The 17172-nt window shown below is 42.2% G+C and overlaps 1 protein-coding gene across 1 annotated transcript in view; it reads right to left on the bottom strand.

The window, feature by feature from the left end:
* Window positions 1–15616, bottom strand: part of CDCA2 (cell division cycle associated 2) — a 53772-nt gene extending 38156 nt beyond the window's left edge. Inside the window, exons 1-4 of the mRNA XM_055144225.1 lie at window positions 15559–15616; window positions 15283–15456; window positions 14391–14542; window positions 1909–2059 (exon numbers count right to left, since the gene is read on the bottom strand). Coding sequence (XP_055000200.1) covers window positions 1909–2059; window positions 14391–14542; window positions 15283–15456; window positions 15559–15616 — 535 coding nt within the window. The remainder of the gene's footprint in view (window positions 1–1908; window positions 2060–14390; window positions 14543–15282; window positions 15457–15558) is intronic.
* Between the last annotated feature and the right edge of the window lie 1556 nt (window positions 15617–17172).

Genomic DNA, 17172 nt, shown 5'->3' with positions numbered 1-17172 from the left:
TTAAAATATTCTACAATGTATGTTACTCAAAAAGGGAAACTAGGGCCAAAGATAGTACAGGGGTGGCCGGGTTTAATTCCCCAGCACCATTTATGGTCTTATAAGCACCACCAAAAGTGATCCCTGAGTGATGCTATTTCACAATGTTCATAAGTAAAAACTTCTGACAGCACCAGGAATAAGCCCTGAGCACTGCTGGCTGTGGCCCTAAAAACAAAAATAACTCTAACAAAAAGGCAAGAGAATATTACTATTAATAAAAGCAAAAAAATAATTTTTTTAGACTTTAAAATACACAAGGCTATACTAAAATACACTCACATATCTTAAATAGTAGCTTATTCTATTTTTAAATTGACAGTGGAGCCTTCTCTTTTGAATATTTTAAAAGCTATAATTACGTTCTAATACTAATTCTCTTTGTGTGATTTTATAAAAAATAGAGCCACGGTACCTACAAAAAATTCTTCCAAAAAGACCTACAGAACTATAGCATCTGCAGAACTACAGTAAAAGTAGGAGATAAAGTATTTAACACCAATGACATAAAATATTTAACACCAATGACACTGAAAACTAGGCCCAAAACAAACCACCACATATAAATGAGTAAGAGGGAGGCCATGTACAATAGGTAGCCAGATGGGACTTATCCTAAGTAACAACAATGCAATTACATGCAAGTTGCTAATGAAGCGCTGTCGAAGGTGACTCAGAATGCCAAAACAAAATCACTTGGAAGATTAAGTTAGGGAAAAAAAAAAAGCAGCAGATGAATGGTTATGACAACTATAGTAAGTGCAAGATTTTGTCTAATCCTCATGTTTGAAATAATTTGTTTTGAGAAATTATTTGGGTCTCATTCCCCTGTCCCTGAAAGAGCCTCCAATGCAGCACCATTAGAAAGGACGAGTAAAGAGACGCTTCTAAAATCTCAGGGCTAGGACAAATGGAGACATTACTGAGACCACTCAAGAAATTAGACTATCGGGGCTGGAGCGATAGCACAGCGGGTAGGGCGTTTGCCTTGCACGAGGCCGACCCAGGTTCGAATCCCAGCATCCCATATGGTCCCCTGAGCATCGCCAGGAGTGATTCCTGAGTGCAGAGCCAGGAGTGACCCCTGTGCATCGCCGGGTGTGACCCAAAAAGCAAAAAAATAAATAAATAAATAAAAATAAAGCAATGTCCTTTTTTTTAAAAAAAAAAAAAAAGAAATTAGACTATCAATGGGATGATGGGGATTATGAGGATGATGATGACGATGATGATGAAAAAACAAAAGTAAGAGAAAAAAACAATTAAATGAATCACAATCTAAAAGTTATGGTAAAGAATATGGCAAGGCATTAAAATGTGTGATTAGATGTATCTCTTTATACTATCAGGACCCATTGGTTATTCATATAAATGCTTAGTAAATATAGTAATAAGCCATGCCCAGGTTGTTACAACATACCATTTTGCCACATAATCTAAAGAAATGAATGAAATGCTGAAATGAATTCAGCAGTGCTGCCATTTGAACATTTAACCATTTGAACATGGCCATGTGGAAATGTGGGTTTGGGAATGCCTGCTGGCCTGTTTTAGTTAAAGGAAACCCCATATCTAGACTTTTGTGTGAAATGTCCCAAACTTCATTTAAAATCACAGTGTGTTTGGGTGAGTAATGTGACTCAGGATCAGAGGAAATGCCTGGGAGACATGAAGGCCTGGGTTGGATCCCTGGCACCACATGCCTCCCTCGCACCCCTAACCCACTTCCTTACTGCAGCAGCAACCAAATAAGTTTGTGTTCTCAAGGTGTTGCTATTGCATGTGTTGGGATAAAATCTTTTGTCACGTATCCGAGACCTGCCTGCCTGAATAAATAAAAAAGTCCTCAAGTGAATTCTTTCTACTCACTCAAGTTTGTTGTCATGAACCCTCCTGTCTCTGAGAATTCAGGTTGCTCCAAAATTTTCTCATTTTCCTTTATGGAGTAAAACACTGACTGGAAGGCAGAAATGCGTTCTCTTAAAGTATTGACATTTTTTGGATACAGACCAGGGCTTCTCTGCTGAAACACAGACATATTCAGCTTATTGATATAGAAACTATTAATCAAAATAAACATTGTTTCTCAATCCAAGCTATCATTGAATCTAAAAGTGGATACATAAAGATTTCTTAAAGATCAATGAAAGTATATGAATAGGATGGAGTCTCTTCTCTCTCAAATCATGCATTTTTTAAAAAAAATTATTTTTTTAATTGAATCACAGCGAGATACAGTTACAAAGTTGTTCATGGGTTTCAATCATATAATGTTCCAATATCCATCCCTTCACCAATGTACATTTCCCACCACCAATGTCTCCGGGTTCCCTCTCTGCCCACCCAACACCCCCACCTCCCGCTTACCGCCTGCCTCTCTGACAGGCACTTTTTTTGGTCTCTTCCTTTCTCTCGAATCACATGTTTTGTGTGTGAAAGCTCAGTGTGCTGCCATCATCTTAATGTCCTCTCTGCTCTTCCCCTAGATTTTAGCAAAACCAATGCAAAGAGGAATTGTTGTGTGGAATGTCAACAATGATGTAAGTCCATGAGCCATGTAAGAAGTCTGGAGAAGGCATAAAATACTTTTTTTCTTTTTTTGCTTTTTGGGTCACACCCAGCAATGCTCAGGGGTTACTCCTGGCTTTGCACTCAGGAATTACCCCTGGCGGTGCTTGGGGGACCATATGGGATGCCGGGGATCAAACCCGGGTCGGCTGCCTGCAAGGCAAACGCCCTACCCGCTGTGCTATCGCTCCATCCCCAGAAAATACTTTTTAAAAGGCACCTAAGGCACTGGCAAAATAGTACAGGAGGTAAGGCACTTGTTTAATATGGCTTTGAAGACGGAAGTCCTAGTTCAAATTCCTTGGGCACAGCCAAGGGTCACTTTCTGAGCACAGAGCTAGGAGTAGCTCCAGAACATTACCAGATGTGATCCCTCAAAAAAAGAGCATCTAGACAAAACATAAGCTCATTTAGTTGGGGGCTAACCAACTTGCACAAAGGATTCTTTCGAGGTATTGAAAAGTTCTCACAGGGGCCGGAGTGATGCACAATGGGTAGGGCATTTGCCTTGCATGCGGCTGACCTGGGTTCAATCCCCAGCATCCCATATGGTCCCCCAAGCACCACCAGGAGTAATTCCTGAGTGCAAAGCCAGGAGTAACCACTGAGCAATGCTGGGTGTGACCCAAAAAGCAAAAACAAATAAACAAACAAACAAAAACAAGAGTTCTTTCATAGCTTAGAGCTCATAATCTAAGACATCCCCAGTGAGTCAAATTTTAAAAGAAAAAAGTTGGCACAAAAATGTGTGAAGGGTCTGGAGCAATAGTACAAAAGGTAGGGCATTTGCTTTGCATGTAGCCGACCCGGGTTTGATTCTCTCATCATCCCATATGGTCCCACGAGCACCACCAGGAGTAATACTTGGGTGCAAAGCCAGGAGTAACCCCTGTGTATCGCTGGGTGTGACACAAAAGGAAAAAAAAAGTCTGAAAAGCTAGCCTAAGAGATTACAATAACACTAAATGGCATTCAATCCTGGAGATAAAGCAGAAAAAAAAAAGAGACAGGATGAACCTATTTGGAAATTTCACCAAAGGTTTGCTAAATCATCTGCATGAGGCCTTTGTCACGGTTCCTCCCAGTGTACATTTTATTATTCATTTAATTTCATTATTTGTTTGCCACCCATACACATTACTTCCCAGAATATGCTCACATTTGTCTTCTCTCCTTTAGCTCTCCCTGGCTAATTTTTCTGATTTCATGAGACCTTAGTTCTTTAACAGTTGAAAGTCAATCATTCATTTAAAATGCCAAGAGTTAGTTTAAGCACAGCTCTCTGGATGCTCTGCTAACATGGGCTTAACCAGAGTCATCAAATAAAATTTATATTGACAGGGATGGAAGTGACAGATAAATACAAATAACATCAAATTTAAGAGCCACCCATAAAATAACTTCTGATTAAGTTCTTTCATCCAGATTCTTTTTATTGATTTCCTTTTACTACTCAAACTAATATATTTCCACTGATTTAGAGTTTCTGTCAATTAAAAATAAAAACAGGCTGGAATTAAAACTAAAAATTACCTCCTGATTAGATATTGTCATCAAGGAAAATCAATTAAAATCCTGAGGTCATGTTTGATGGTGAATCCAGCCATACACTAGGTTCTATTCCCAGTTCAAAACACTCATAAAACAAGATCTATTACATAACAATAGAACTTGTGAAATTGATGATGTAAAAACTTTTATGACAACAGCACATGTCATTATCAAAAAGCTTATTATTTATTCATATAAATAAAATATAAAGAAAAGTGCTATCTCAAAGTTATTTTACAATTTCCCTTGAGAGTGTTTCTTTCAAGTCATACTTAAACATGGGATAGTTTTAATATCCTAAAAATTTGAAGTACTTTGAAATGCTGCTTCAAACAAACTAATGGTCCAACAGTCAAATTGAATTTTCTATTTCTTGATAGACAAAGAGAACAATATTTATAAGTAAAAAGCACTGACATTCAGAATGTTCAGCCTTTTGATGCTTTTGTCTCATAACCGTGTTGGCCAGTCAATTTCACTTTCTACATAGCAGAAACTACTCTAGCTTAGGACAGAGGGAGGAAAATAACATTCTAGAGTAAAATTATGACTAACATTATTAGTACAGTTGTAGGTACAGGAAGTGTTATTGAAAAGGCAGAAAGAAATGAGACTTAGAAACAAAGTGCTGCTTCAGGGACAGTGCTCCAGCTGAAGTGACACTTGATTTGAAATTTGAAACAGTGAGAATGTGGTAGTTAAGAGAAGAAAGCCGAAAGCCAGCACGCCAGAGAAATGGGAGAAGATGAGATGAGGCTAGAGTTTGATTGGCTAGAGTTTGGTAGAGTTTGACCAGGAGGTTCAATAGGAATTTGGGTTTAATTTTTAGAAAACTAGGTCAAGAAAAAGCTTTCAGTAGTGTAATGAATGAAATGAATGAATGTACAGCTGAACAAATAGCTCAAAGCATGGAGGCCTGGGTTCCACCCTCTACATCACATCGTTCCTTCTAAGCATGCCAGGAGCACCAAATCAGAAGTAGCCCCTGAGCCCTGAGGGCCCCAAAATCAAAACAAATACAAAATGCCAACTGTAAATGCTAAGATTTAAATCTGTGGAATGGTGAATGGATTAAGGATGGAGTGAAGTATGGGATCTGTTAGGAAAATGCAGTTAGTGATTTAAAAAATATCAACAAAAACAACAACAACAACAACAACAGAAAAACAGGAGCAGCACTTTAAGTGTGAGAACAGAAGGACATAATTCTCCAAATAGCACCTGTAGCATCTTCCTCTGTTGTTCATCGACTTGCTCGAGCGGGCACCAGTAATGTCTCCTTTGTGAGACTTGTTACTGTTTTTGGCATACCGAATACACCACAGGTAGCTTGCCCGGCTCTATCGTGAGTGCAAGATACTCTCAGTAGCTTGCCGGAGGAATCGAACCCGGGTCAGCCACATGCTAGTCAAACGCCCTGTCCGCTGTGCTATCGCTCCAGTCCAATTCTCCAAATAAATGTTTTTAATTTTAAACACCATGATTTACAACACTGTCACTGATAAGTTTTCATGGGTACAATATTCCAGCACCATACCCTCCACCACCATTGTCCCAGACTTTCTTCATCAATCCTACACAACACTGCCTACTATCCTCACCCCCACACCCCTGGCACCCAAAACAATTCAATTAAAAAATTTTGCTTGTAAGTTTTTTAAAATATTTTTGATTTTTATAAAAATACAATGTAAGTAACCTGGGAAGTAATACGGGGTTAGAGGTGCATTCTTGCGTGGTAACCTCATTTGTTCCCTGGCACCGCATGATCCCCGGGGTCTCCTGATGGTGGTTTCACAACAGGAAACAAGCAGGTTTGCTACAATACCCCCCACCACACACAGATTTAGGTAAAGCATAGCATGAAGATTTAGGTAAAGCATAACTACTAGAAAAAAATAAACGGAAAAGGACAGGACTCAAGATGAGAACATTAAGACTGTATCTGCAGCCCTTGAACCCACAGGTTTTGCGACAAATCAACAAGGGCCTTTAGCTTTTAGAGGGTCCAGAGAGAGTTGTGATTCGAAGACTCCAGAAACAGATAAGGATAGGAGAGTTGCATCAAAAACAGGAATGGTCCAATTCTCCCCCAAGGAACAGTGAAACTTCTTTTTTTTTTTTTCTTTTTGGGTCACAACCGGCGATGCACAGGGGTTATTCCTGGCTCTGCACTCAGGAATTAGCTCTGGCAGTGCTCAGGGGACCATGTGAGATGCTGGGAATCGAACCTAGGTTGGCCACGTGCAAAGCAAATGCCCTACCTGCTGTGCTATCACTCCAGCCCCAACTGTGAAACTTCTACTGCATTTCACAGCAGATTTTTGAAGTTCTACAGTCCAGGAATTCCTCTCAGAGAAAACTGACCCAACAATGAGAAAAGGCCATCAATTCTGACTTTGGGACTTCTTCCACTGCCAAAGTTCTCTTGTTCTACATAAAAATATATCCGTCAACACACTCAGTGAAATCCCCTACAGGTTTTTCAAATCCAAGATGGAACCCAGGCCTCTAGCATGCAAAGCGTGGGGCTGCCAGTGCTTTAAGCCTATATTCAGCCCACCAAGCCTTCTCTCTGGCCCAGTGCCTCATTTTTATTTTTTAATTAATTTTTTTGCTTTTGGGGGTACACCTGGCTGTGCTCAGGGAACACTCCTGGCTCTGTGGTCAGGGAATATTCCAGGTAGAGCTTGGGGGACCATATGGGGTTCTGGGGATCACACCCTAGCTACGGGCCTATGAGGTACACTCTCTACCCGCTGTACTCTCCAGCGCCTAGTGCCTCACCGTTCAAGATAAACAGGGAAAACCTGGCATCTGGAAAAAGATCTGAGCACCAGACACAGCCTAAAATAACCAGGCAGAAAATGGAATCTGAAGGAAAAAACATTCTGTGAAACAAGAAAGAAAACTCCTTTCACTGTATTGTCTCAGGAATCCACAGTAAAAGATAATATTGTAAAATCTTATAACAGCAAAAATAGAGCTTTCAGAAATCTTTTCATACAAAAGATAGGGATCAAAAGATACTTGTTGAGTGAATGACATCCTCAACTCTCTAAGCTAAAATGCAGTTATAATAAATTAATGGAAAATATTTTAAATCTAGATTTCTCTAAGACCAAAAAAAAAAATCCAAATGGGTTAGTAAGATATGTAGCATTTCCAAAAACTAAGATAGCAACCTCCCCCCCAAAAAAATTAAGGAAAAAGAGAAGATAAAAAGATCAAAGGAAAAGGGGAATTAGGAAGGATGGTTTAAGGAAGCCACAAAATGACAGCTGTCAAACAAACTTAGATGGAAACCAAGACAAAGAATAAAGAACCCATGAACAGACTTCAAATTTACAATTCCCTTAATTTCCCTAAAGTTTAGGGAAGAAAGCGTGCAATATATTAAGTTTAAAAAAACAAACCCCAAACAAAAAGAAGTCCATATTAATGACAGAATATACAAGTTGTACAAGAAAGGAAACAGAACCGTAGCCAATTATACAGCAATAGCTCAAAAACATCTACGTGATTAAAAATACTCTAAACTCGAATTTACACAAAGATTGTAAATTTACTCTGGTGAAATGGAGAGTGCCAAATAGTTGTAGACAGTCTGTGTGATAGAACAAAATCCTTGCTTTTGAAAAATAATTAACACGGATAGTAAATCTATCAGAAACAACATTAATTATCTATTAGCTTATTCATGCTCATAAAAATATTTCCACATATATCACTCCCATTTTACACAAAGAAAGTTTAAGCAACTTGTCCAAATCACAGTAATAAAACCGTAACTCAAACCTAAGCAATATAGCTACATGATGCACACTTGGTATCTAAAGACAGTTTTCAGAAAATCATTATACATTTAAACTTACTGATGACGTATGGTCACCCGGGCACCGCCAGGAATAATTCCTGAGTGCAAAGCCAGGAGTAACCGGAGTAACCCCTGAGCACTGCTAGGTATGACCCAAAAAGCAAAAAAGAAAAAAGAAAAAACTTATTGATGACCTTCCCTTCCTTTCCCATTTTCTTTCTTTTCTTTTTTCTTTTCTTTTCTTTTCTGCTTTTACGGCCACACCAGCAGTGCTTACTCAGAGATTGTTCCTGGCTTTATGGGGTTCCAGGGATCCAAGTGCCCTACTTGCTCTTCTACAGCCCCAACCCCTGGATATTTTTCTTCACACAGCAAAAAAACCTTAAGAATTCTTAATGTGTGTTACAATATCAAATAGGGAATCCTATCAGTTATGTTATAATTTATGGATCTTTTATTCTGAAAGTACAGCATCCACTGGTAATTTGGCAAATCTTCCAAATGTTAACACATTTTATTACGCGATATGAAAATAATATTCATTAATATCTTCCCTGGCCTATCTATCAGAAAATTTAAGCTATGGGGAAGTTTTTAAGTTCCTAAAAGTAAAAACAAGTTTTTCAAAATACCAACTTAAACTAAAATTATTTAAGTAGTAAGAAATATCTTCATTTTTCCTTAGTTCACAGTTGATTTTTTTTTTTTTCTTTTTGGGTCACACCCGGCGATGCACTCAGGAATTACTCCTGGCGGTGCTTGGGGGACCATATGGGATGCTGGGAATCAAACCCGGGTCGGCTGCATGCAAGGCAAACGCCCTACCCGCTGTGCTATTGCTCCAGCCCCAGTTCACAGTTGATTTTTAAAAACTTTGTATTTATTCACAATGATTTTCAAAGCTGTGAATAAAAGTTTGGGGAATTTGGGGTGGAGTGATAGCACAGTGGGTAGGGTGTTTGCCTTGTACTTGGCTAACCGGGTTCAATTTCCAGCATCCCATATGGTCCCCCGAGCACAGCCAGGAGTAATTCCTAAATGCAGAGCCAGGAGTAACCCCTGTGCATCAGAGTGTGACCCAAAAAGAAAAAAAAAAGTTTCGGGAATGCGATGTTTCAACACTGAACATACCACCAGTGTCAGCATCCCTCCACCCAAGATCTAAAGTTCCCTCCCATCCTCCTCCTCCTTAACAAACCAATGTTTTTGGTTTAATTATTATAATTTGGCATAAATGTTGCAATAGCTTATGGTTTTGATGCTTATCATTTTAAATGGTTCCTATAGTTCTGGAGCTTACAATGACCTCATTTTTATATCAATGTATCCAAGGACCCCAACCAATGCCTCATGTTACTTCCTCTTCTCTCCCCCCACCATTCTCTCTTACTTCATTTTCATTCCTGAAATCTAGTGCTAAGGGTTTATACACATTGACGCTGTCCATTCTCACTATATACCACCAGTAACAGAACATCTGATATTTGTACTGACTTACTTAACAGGACACCCCCAGTCCCAAAGTTTCAGTAAACTACATGAGTTCATCTTTCCTTGTAGCTGCAAAGTATCCCACTGGGTGGATATACCAGCATTTTAACATTCCAAACTTTGTTTAATAGGATGTTCTTCATGACAACTCTCAGGATATAAACAGCTCAGTGTAGAGAAGTTCCTTCTGATGATAAAAGACATAGGAAACAGTAAGGCAATGTCTTGATCTATCTGCACCCAAAAGATTTTCCTAAAAATCTGGGCCCCTTCAGGGAAAGAGCCTAAATAGCCCTTTCCAAACGGGGATAATCTGGCTCCTGCGAGAAGGTGACTTTCCAACTTTGGCTCTGGAGAGCAGCAACCTCCCAGCAACCATTTAAAACAGGCAGTTATAGGTGTGCCTCTGGAGCCTGCCGGACAGCAAGTCAGTTCTAAAGAGCAAATGAATCTATGTCTATTTCATGGTTTAGTGGTATCCGGCGGCCTGGGTCGGGTTCCTCTATCCTTTGACCACAGAAATCAGTCTCTGTTTAATGGCCTTCATGCTGATTCTAGCCTCAAGGCCGTGTGACATAGGTCACATAGGTCACATTCTTACAGGGCTCAGGAGCCTCTTCCATAACCAGTTTGGAGAAGGCAACCCAAATGACAATTCCCATGTTTGCCAATTTGCCCAAGACATCCTGGAAATTTAAATTATGCTGAGATTTTGCTCGGGATAATGTGCAGCCTGCTCCATGGCAGGTTGCTCCAAAGGCCTCAGTAGTGCCCTGTCCAATGCCAGTAGGGACATAACTACAAGGTTCCGACGGTGCCCCTAGTGAGCACTAGTTGTCCTGTGAGTTGGTATTCGACAGTGATAAGATTGGTGAGGAGGAAAGCATGGGTGGATCCCTTCCTGTGTACCAACAGTATCTGCTCCTTCCCGTCCACCACACACTGCTCCATTTTGGCAAGATTGTGAGAAACATCATAGATCATATTCGGGTCCAAGTCATCAGGAATTATGTTGACGACCTTGGTAAAAGCCTGGTAGGTTAGGAAGGTCATAGGAGAGTGGCTGACCCAGGAGCAGTTTCCTGCTGCTACTATTCCCTTCAGGTAATCCTGGCCCTTTGGCAAAGCAATCTGTGCAGGGGCCAACTGGTGGGCATTGGTTATAATCTTGTCTTTCTTTGGAGATTTTTCCAGAAGCACCTAGTGCCTCGGCTTTGGTGGAACGAACACGAACACACACACACACACACACACACACACACACACATACACACACACACACACACACACACACACACCTGTCCTTTATGGCTGATGCTCATTTTCTTGGCACCGTATTTATTGAAAATTTCACCCACCATCTGAATTTCTGGTTGCCTGTTCCCAAAGCCCTCAGCTGAGGTAGGCCTCTTTTGGTGGCCCTGGCAGAGACCATGTTGAGGTTGGTCTGCAGCAATCCCCCACATGCCTCACAGTGCTGCTTGTCCTTAGCCCAGAAACAGCCTTCTGACAGCACACCATTTCCAAGGCCTCCTCTAAGTTTATGGCATTTATTGGGATGACACCTTTTGATCCCACACCAACGAAATGTGGTCAAATATGGCCTGGGCAAGTTACTCCTTCACAAGGCTGACCTTCACTCTCATCAAAATTGGTTTTTAGTAAGTGAACACCACAGTGGATATCAAATCCGACACCCCTGGGTACACCACTGCTTCAGGGTTGTTCATATCAAAGGCAGCCATATTGCCACTAGCAAACCCATAACCTGAGTGAACATCACATTAGGAAGCCCGACAGATCTATGAACAATCTCAGGCAGGGCTGCCACATTGCCTATTTGCCTTCTAGCCTACAGGAAGCCACTAACACCACTTCCTCAGACATTAATTTTACCAGAGAATCTTTTACATAGAAAACTCCTTTGACCTGCATGCCGGGCATGAAGCTCATCTTGATCCTCCAGCAGATTTTATAAATCTTGTCTAAGAACTGCGGCTTATCATGATAAGGTGCAACTCACGAGGGAATGATAGTGACAATGATAGTGACAACTCAAGGCTCTGCTCTGAAGAGCAGCTGCTGTGCCAGGTCTTGAGGCCACAACTTCTTTTTTTTTTTTTTTTTTTTGCTTTCTGGGTCACACTCAGCGATGCACAGGGGTTACTCCTGGTTCTACACTCAGGAATTACTCCTGGCGGTGCTCAGGGGACCATATGGGATGCTGGGATTAGAACCCGGGTCGGCCGCATGCAAGGCAAACGCCCTACCCACTGTGCTATCGCTCCAGCCCCGAGGCTACAACTTCTTTACCCATTTATTTTTTGTTGAACAATTGGGTTGTGTTCCTATCCTGGTTACTGTACTAAGCACTACAATGAACACAGGTATGCCTTTATCTTTTCGAATTAGTGTTTCTAAGTTTGGGAGTTAAGCACCAAGAAGTGAAAACACGAGCTCAAATAGGGGCTCTATTCTTACTTTTTTGGATAAGGCTCCATACACAGCTAATTTTTGAGAGACTATTCCCAAGTCAGACATTCACTGATATCTATCAGAAATTCTGTCAAATAAAAATGATGTTAGGGATTGAAGAGATAGGACAGTGGTTGGGTGCTTGCCTTGCAATGTGGCTGACCCAGGTTCAATCCTTGGCACTGCATATGGTTCCTTGGACCCTGCCAGGAGTGACCCCTAAGCAGAGCCAGGAGTAAGCCCTCAGCACAGCAGGGTGAGGCCCAGAAAAACAATAACACAACAACAACAACAATAAAAGATGTTCCATGAAAAAAGTGGTTATTCAATTTATAGTAAAATCACACATGAATTTTTCTGGAAATATTCACATTGCCTATGTAGCCTACAATGTTCCACTTTCACTATTCTATTATATAGAGTACTCAAGAGCTGAAATTTTTAAAAATTATCACTTTCATTGCTTCTTAATGATAGTGAGTAAAACTATAATGGCATTATTTCCATTGGATGCTTAGCATCCGTACAATGACAACTTGGTAGCTTTGCCTGAATTTGTGATAAGGTGGCAGCAGTTTTAGTCATCATTGCTTTTGTACCATGTATAACATCAACCCAGTGGAAAAGCAATAATATCTTAGTGCTATTATGAAAAACTCTTAAGATTCCCATGGAGCTTCAGTCAAACTTAGAATCATATACACTATACAGCTTTATGCATGGACAACTTCTAAAAAGTTACAATATATTGGAGGTAGGGGGTCCCAAGCTGTGTTCTTGGGGGCAATTCTCAGAGATTCTTAGCCAACCAAGTCAACAGTTCAATGTGAGGGCCCAAGGGTAAGAGTCTGCTCAGACACTGCAGAGCTGGGGTGGGGACTGTCACTGCATTTGCCTTGCATGAGGTTGATCTAGACTCGAGCTCCAGGACCCAATATGATCCCCGAACCTGACAGGAGTGATACCTGAGTGCAAATTCAGGAGTAAACTCCAAACACAGTCAGGTAAGACCCCAAAACCAACAAGCAAATAAACGAAAAAATATTGAAACACCAATTCTAAGAGTCAAAAGAAGTTGGCTTCTAAGAGGGGTAAAATGAAACCAAAGTTTTCATGGTAAATACTGAACTATTATTTAACTTCTCAGGAACATATGTTATTCTAGTAAAAATATGAACAAAGGAGCTGAGGAAATAGTTCAGTGAGTTGGAGCTTATGTTCTACATGTGAGAAACATGGAGTCCATTCCTAGCACTACATGGTGTCATTTACCTGAGCAATGGATCAAGTCAGAAATCGACCCTAAGTACTGCCAAATGTGCTCCTACCTACCTACCCCACCCTCATGCTCTAATACCTGAAAAAACATCTAAAGACAACCACAAGGTTGTTCCAAATAGAATTTGTCCTGGGCACTCTTAAAACTCCATATTAACAAAGTCATGATGGAAACTTAAGATTAAGAGACAAGAAATTAAAGATTAGAAAACACTAACTTGTTATAGAAATATATATATATATATGTATCTATACATCACTGTATCACTGTCATCCCATTGCTCATTGATTTGCTCGAGCAGGACCAGTAACATCTCCATTACGAGACTTGCTGTTACTGTTTTTGGCATATCAAATACACCATGGGTAGCTTGCCAGGCTCTCCAAGAGGGATGGAGGAATTGAACCCGGGTTGACCGCGTGCAAGACAAATGCCCTACCCACTGTGCTACACACACACACACACACACACACACACATGTACACACACACACACATATATATATGTATAGGAAAAAAGATACAAAACCAAACAGAAAGTGTCTCTAAAAATCCACATTAGGATTTCACATTACCTTATTCCCATACTCAGCATCATCATTTTCTGTCAGACAAAAATAAAGAAGGTCAGGAGACAGCTTAGTGGTTGAAACACTTATCTATGCAATCCTGAGGCCCTGAGTTCAATACTCAGCATACTTACATGCACTGAGCAAAATCCTGGCAGCTTTGACATCTATAATATCCTGAGCCACTAACAACTTCCAGTCACACTGCAGCTGGATGCTTGCAAAGAGAGAATAAAGGGTATGACCCCCTGACGAGCACTATAACTAAAAAGATGTGAGCACTGCAGTCAAGAATGTGACAACCCCACCCATCCACATCGAGCACGCATGTAAGCACAACTAAAGGAGTGTGAGACCCCGGTAAGAGCAGCAATGTGTCTACAGGTGTGGCCCCTGGCTATGTGAACACCACAATGAGTGTATATGTGACCCAAAGTCACCACAGCAACATCCAGAGGGAAAAGAAGTGGGGAGGAAGACAGGGATGACTATATTAAAAATCCAAAACAGGTGCCATGAACCAAAAGATAGAAATGTCACACAGAGACGAGTTAAACTACCTTCCTAAAAGAATTATGACAGCAGCGAAAAGAAAACAATACCTGGAGAGGGGAATTCTGTACCAAAGAAGATTTCTCTGCATTCTTCAAATTCCGCTGCTGAGCAATAAAGCGAATAAGATGATTTGTTTCAGGAGAACCCCGAGCACCAACTGTGGAGCGTCGTCTTGATTTTTTAAGGTAAGATGCCTTTCCTGTAATGAAACCTTCTTGTAAATTGAAATCAAGCATTAAAAAGCATGTTCAGAATACCAGGCATGTACCAGAGAGAGAGAGAACCTTGTATACATGTAGTGCAGGAGTCTGAACAGAAAATCATGGGCAAAATAATACATATACAATCAGGTGGACAGGGAAGTCTTGCCCACTGATTTAATGCAGACCGTAAGAGCAATGTCGGGCAAGTAGAAAGTATTCATCAAACAGTTGTTGAATAAAGACATTAACACATTTTGATATCTTCCATTTTTGCTCCATATGTGCTGCACATGGAATTCCCTGATCAGTTTCAATAGTAACATATGAGCAATAAGATTAAATAATAAATCTGAATATCTTAGTTATCTCTTTTGGGGAGGGGGAGTGTTAGGGTCACACTCAGCTGTGCTCAGGGGTCACTCCTCACTTTGCTCAAGGTAGGGCAAATTAAGTACCTAAACTCACCCCTGTACTATCTCCCCAGCACTTTAACGTTGTCTTTTTATTTCTTTTTTGCTTTTTGGGTCACACCCAGCGATGCTCAGGGGTTACTTCTGGCTCTGTACTCAGGAATTACTCCTGGCAGTGCTTGGGAGACCATACGGGGATGCAGAGGACTGAACCCGGGTCCGCCGCGTTCAAGGCAAACGCCCTACCCGCGGTACTATCGCTCCAGTCCCTAACGTTATCTTTTCAAACTCTAAAAGCACTGCACGAGTAAGGTAACTTCTCTTACCTGCAGGGCTCTTTACAAAACTTTCAGGTGTGATTCCCAATTGCTCGACGGTGACTGAGGAAAAATTCATGGGCGACTTAAAAGCATCTGGTGCGCAGCGGTTAAGAGTCACTTCAGCGGCGTCTTTCTGAGGAGTTAAAAACTCCCCAACTCCCAAATTCAAGGAGGCATTTTCTGAAACACAACATGGTGTGGGGGGTTGGGGGGGGTAATGAAACATTCAGGACAAATACCCAAACCTTAAATTTCACAAGAAGGCAAGAGATCGCTACATACCAGCATTAACAGCAGATTCCTGGACTTCACAGGCCTGGTCTTTTGAATGGGTCTCCATCTGAAGTAAAAAAGAACAAGAAAAATAACCGGTCCGACCGATTTGATGAACGGAGAGGGCGGGATGGATAGGCAGCGACTGAATCAAGATGCTCCTTCAGAGCGGAATCTTTTATTAAAAAAGAAAAAGAAAAAGCTGCGAAGGCCTGAATACAGTCCTTTGATTTATCTACTTGAAAGTGCTTCCGCAGCTAAAATTAGCGAAAGAATCGTTAAGACAACCCTGAGACAAGGTGGACCCCGCACTGGAAGCCGGAGTTTTCCAGCTTAACGAACATTTGCAGCATGTGGGCACCCTGCTCAAGACTCGGCTTTGGACACTTCCAAAACCTGCCAGTCAAGGGGTGCCGGGCCCCAGAGAAGTCAAGTTGGAAATGCACGCGGGGTGATCGGTTGGGCCAGTAACTCCGGGGGGCAGAAGCACACGCTTCTGAGGAACACAGTATCGCCCACGTCGAACAAACAGCTCTTGGGTATCAAATCTGAAAACAAACCACGGCCGTCGTCCTACCTCTCAGTCTCGCGCTTGGCGTTTCTCCGCTGGATAGTTCGCTTTCTTTTCCCCCCTCAACTTCCGACCGCAGACAAGTGTGGAGTGTCTTCTAGATCTCGTTTGGTTTTGGGTTCTTTTAGCTTTGTTTTGTTTAGGTTCCGAAGTTTAGCTAAAAAAAAAAAAAAAAACCTAATACCAAACCAGGCGTCCCGGGTCGGCCCGGTCCGGGGGGCAGTCGCCGGCCCAGAAAGCCCGCGACGCACTTCACCCAAACCCTCCCAGCGACGCGTCCCTCGGCGCCCGCCGCTCGATTCAAATCGCGGCCCCGCCTCCTCAGCGTGCCGGCGTCACTCTGCGAATCCCTACGCCGCTTCCCGTCGCACGTGCGAACTCTTGCTGGTCTCTGCCTCACCGTTTCAGGAACAAATGTGGCTTCGTGGGCCCGGATAAAAGCCACTGGTACCTGCCGGGGGCACACTGACCCTACAGACCAGCTTCTAAACTTGTGCCCGCAGGGACTACTTTACGTGAGACTCTCGCGGAAGAAGTCGCTTGCTAAACATGAACTTCTGATTTCGACCTTTCGATTGGCTGCTGGAAACTTCGAAAAGAATGATTGGACCAATCCTGACAGAACGCCAGGCAGGCTCTCACCCAATCAGCCTGTCCCGATGTCCGCCCTTTCCTCTGTGGGCGGAGCTAGCGGGGAGGGGTTACGGCGGCCAGGCCCGGAGTCGTGTGGGTTTACTTCGAGCGCTCCACCTCCTTTCCTCAGACCCCACCTCCGTATGTAGATAAGCGCTACCTGGGCTAGAATTTGCGCCTGCTCAGTAACGCCCTGAGCCGCCGTCCGGCGGCAGGTTCTGCTCTGATTGGCTGACCAACCTTCCCGTCTGTAAGACCGCAGTTTCTCTTCCCTCCCACCGTCTGGGCGGGGTTAGCATGAGCCCACCCTATCCCGGCCGGCGATTGGCTGAGGTGTGAAGGGTCCTGCGGCCGGATTGGTGAAGCTTAGAGTCAGTCTGGCGGAGATGGGGGAAGGGCCCTCACAGGCTGCGGAGCGC

The sequence above is a fragment of the Sorex araneus genome, chromosome 7 (assembly GCF_027595985.1).
Source record: "Sorex araneus isolate mSorAra2 chromosome 7, mSorAra2.pri, whole genome shotgun sequence".
Taxonomy (NCBI): Eukaryota; Metazoa; Chordata; class Mammalia; order Eulipotyphla; family Soricidae; genus Sorex; species Sorex araneus.
This window is presented reverse-complemented; position numbering and strand designations above follow the sequence as displayed.